At 39.7% G+C, this 3,874-nt stretch overlaps 1 protein-coding gene across 2 annotated transcripts in view; it reads left to right on the top strand.

Moving 5' to 3' along the window:
• LOC128885098 (basic helix-loop-helix neural transcription factor TAP) overlaps positions 1 to 2,878 on the top strand; it is a 4,489-nt gene extending 1,611 nt beyond the window's left edge. For both annotated transcript variants that reach the window (XM_054138867.1, XM_054138868.1), the window contains exons 2-3: positions 362 to 559; positions 1,118 to 2,878. In XM_054138867.1, coding sequence (XP_053994842.1) covers positions 374 to 559; positions 1,118 to 1,627 — 696 coding nt within the window. In that variant the 5' untranslated portion in view covers positions 362 to 373 and the 3' untranslated portion in view covers positions 1,628 to 2,878. The remainder of the gene's footprint in view (positions 1 to 361; positions 560 to 1,117) is intronic.
• The last annotated feature ends 996 nt before the right edge of the window (positions 2,879 to 3,874 follow it).

Genomic DNA, 3,874 nt, shown 5'->3' with positions numbered 1-3,874 from the left:
AAAATTATTTAGTAAAATATTGATATATTAGTATGTAACTTGAAAGTTGCATGAGCCCATAGACATTTAAGCAAGTAAATTTGATGGAATATGAGAACTGCGAAAATTGGAATTTTTAAAGAAGGGTATATTAATCCTGGAATTTGTTAAAAGTGATTAATGTTTTGCAAGTGTCTGATATTCTCTTGTTGTCTGTTCTTGCTGTGAAATTTATTTGTACAATAGAAGCACAATTAAGCTGAATTTTCTAAATCGTATATGTGCCACTGTATTTGCTGAAGAATGAAAGAATAGTGATTTGGATGTAAGATAGAACTTCTATTGGTGTTTGTAAGTCATGCGAAAATGATTTGTTCTTCAGAAAGCACTAGCTATGTCCTCGGAGTACTCGTTCTGCAGCGAAGGAGGATTCGACGAACTCTCAAGCTCTTCAGATTCGGGCTTCGACGTCAGTTTCGAGTCGCCGAAACACGAGATACAAGCGGACACTCTGTTTCCGCCGGCGAAGGAAGAGAAACGCAAGAAGACCAGGAACACGCGGTGCAAGAGCCCTACACAGGTGAGAAAGCATTCCTCAAGTTGTAATAAAGTACATCACTCGGTAATCTAATTGGTCACATACACTTTCCAAGACTTCCTAACAAGTAAAAACTATAAAATTAAGTAGTACTAGAAGAGAATTAATTTGGTTCGACAGTTGAGATTTTTGGAAACACATTCTAAAATATTTCACATATAGTCACATAAAAATTGTAACACTATTGACGATTATTTTTTGGCTATTTTTCTTATTAATTTTATAGACCGTTAGATGAAAACTACATCTGTTTTATGCAGTCTACAATATTGATTTAAATTTATGTTATATAGAGAATTTTAAAACTTTCGTTCTATGGAGTTAATCGATTTGTGTAATGAACGGCTCAATTGTAAGTAACTAAAATTCCAATTAATCCTGAGTAGCGTCTAATCTACCCACTAAGAAACTACTCACCCGCTATAAATTTACCTCCACTCCAAGTTCTTCGCCACCAAGAACCTAAGAAAAGACGTTGAAAGACACGGGATGGAGAGAATCGATCAAAATGATCACGTGCAACTATTGATTCGCTCGCAGGTGCTCAGGCTGAAAAGGAACCGTCGGATAAAGGCGAACGATCGCGAGAGGCACAGGATGCACACCCTGAACGACGCCTTGGAGCGGCTCAGGATGGCGTTGCCCACCTTTCCGGAAGACACCAAGCTGACGAAAATCGAGACGCTTCGGTTCGCCCACAACTACATCTGGGCGCTCTCCCAGACGCTGGGAAACGCCGAGGCTGGTGAAATCACGGTAAACGTTGGGAACGTGACCGTCAGCATCGGTGAAAACGGAAACATGATCACATCTTCGACGGGAAGCTGCGCGGTGGCGGCTCAGAAACGATTAGGACCGTCGCACGCCGGATTCCCCTATCCTCAGGAGAGATTCGTCCCGGAGTGGCAGGAGTACGACTGCTACAGCGACCAGAGCGTCAGTCCACCGATGCAGTATCAGCCTTGTTTCGACCAGAGGATGTACCATCCGCAGCACCAGCTCCAGACGCCTCATCACATGGGGCACAACAGCATGTACCAGTGTCTTTAGAATTTTCGTGGCGACGTTGAACTCGTGGGACTTCGTGGACGGGTGGAGATTGGGTACTGGGTGCAGGGGATCGTCGAAGGTTGAAGAAGTTAGTCTAGACAGTTACAAAGATGGGCGAAATTTTATTAGATTTATGGGCAATGACATCACCTGAACAAGGATCACGAATGAGTCCAGTTTTTTATTCGTTATTCGTGTTTCGCCCATCTCTGGTTCGAAGTTCATCTGCGAGGGAGAATAATGATGGATTCTTCCAAGTAGGATCCTCTGCAGTTTGAAAGTAACGAAAGCAGGGGAGAAAGATGGAAATATTCTAGAAACATGTTTGGTAATCGCGTGTTGCATGAGTCATCGTCACCATTGTAACACTGTGTTGAGCAGCGTGGTCATAAGACCTGCTCAAATCCATCAGCGACGTCAGTGCAAAGTAGTGAATTAAACTCAATCGGTTGAAATTATTTAAATGAAGACTAGAAGAATGTACTCCTCAAATTTTCTGACTGCAAGTACCTTCATAGCAAATAGACTTCTCATAAATATCTATGCATCTTCATATGTACATCTGAAGAAACTAGTCCCCAGTAATTTTTAGTTACTCACGCTATATCAAATTTTCCGTGTCATATTTTTTACAGTATTTATCAAGGACTGAAGACCAAAGAATTTATCTAGATTGTAGCAAACACAATTCGATTTCTCCATTAGCTTCAATTCTTAGTGTTCTGATGAATCTTTCGACTCAGCATCCTTCACGAATCTAAAACAACAATGTAATTTACAAGCAACATGATTCTCCTGCTGCATGTAAATTATACTCCGATCAACAATAGCCTGCATATCCTATTTAAAAATTCGAAAAGTGCTAACGACCAATTTTGTGTAATCGTTGGTCGTTCGAGCTTAGTTCGCGTGATTGTAAAAAGAGTAGGCCAGTGCGAGAAAGATGATCGTTATTTACTTTCTAAGAGAGCATTCTATCTGCAACGAATTTCTAGAATTAAGGTTTTAGCCGTAGATCGATCGTAGCATGATTTTAGTTTCGGTTCTCTCGCGATCGTTTGAGACGCGTCATCATTGCCATGGAATCGATATCACGATTCACGAATGTTTAAACACGTACTAAAATCGCGTTCCTTTTCTTTTCTAGTCATCGATGTTCTTAGGTTGATCTCGAACGTTTGATCTCACCACCCTCGTTTCTAGATTTAGGTTAATTTAAGCGTGCATCTCCGTCAGTGCTCTTATCGGATTGTGAAGTCACCGATTCAGGGAATATATATTGTACAGAATTTACATCTTATCAATAAATCATATTTTACCTAGCCCACTCTGCTTTATCAATTTCACCTCGAAAACCGTCGTCATATTGATCACCTTCATACGATGGCATTAGTTTTCAGTAAAATATCGCCGATATACAAATGAGACTACTATGACTGATAAGAGAATGAAATATAAAATCTTTATATTCATTACAAGCGTAAAATAAAAATTTTAAATGAAATTATTTTCGTCTGAAAATAGGCTCCAACAACGAATGAAATTACAAAAAAATACAATTAAATTCTATAGTTATCACGGTCACACTGATCCAGTCACGTTTTCCTCGATGAACAATCTAACACCATAGTCATGGTGTCCAACTGATGCCAGATAAACCACGTTTTCGTTCAGTAATAAAGCTACGGTTCTAAAGAGGGCGAATAGATACGCAAACATTAAAGTTACGTTTAAACCAGTTATCGTCTTACAAACGAGCGTGCTCGAGCCACTTTGCAGGAATGAATTCCTGTTCGAGAATGAATGCACACGTGCCAGGACACGTGTCCTTTGTAGGAATCACTGCGGGGCAGATGTATCACAAGTTGCGCCTGAAATTACGCCTACCCGCCTAATCCGTCGGATTACATCAGGAACGTGACTTCGAAACGCTTAAAATCTCTTGCCATCGGAGGAATCGACCTTGCAACCTGTCACGGTCTTCCTTTAAACTCAAATTAACACATCATATTCACTTACTGCACGTAGACTAAATCATTACAGGATTATTCGTTTCAAATAGGATTTAAAATAAAGGAATTTGTAATAAAAAAAAGTTGGATATATTCTATACCATCTGTACTTGATCAATAAACAAAATTCTGAAGTTCGCTTTAGAGAACCCTTTATTTAACGCACATCTCAATTGCAGAATAGGAATAGAAGTTCCGCAATTCTCTTGTGCGAATAAATATTATTGGTAGAACA

Source organism: Hylaeus volcanicus, chromosome 2 (assembly GCF_026283585.1).
Source record: "Hylaeus volcanicus isolate JK05 chromosome 2, UHH_iyHylVolc1.0_haploid, whole genome shotgun sequence".
NCBI lineage: Eukaryota > Metazoa > Arthropoda > Insecta > Hymenoptera > Colletidae > Hylaeus > Hylaeus volcanicus.
The sequence above is the reverse complement of the archived record's forward strand: the minus strand, read 5'-3'. Positions and strand labels throughout refer to the sequence as shown.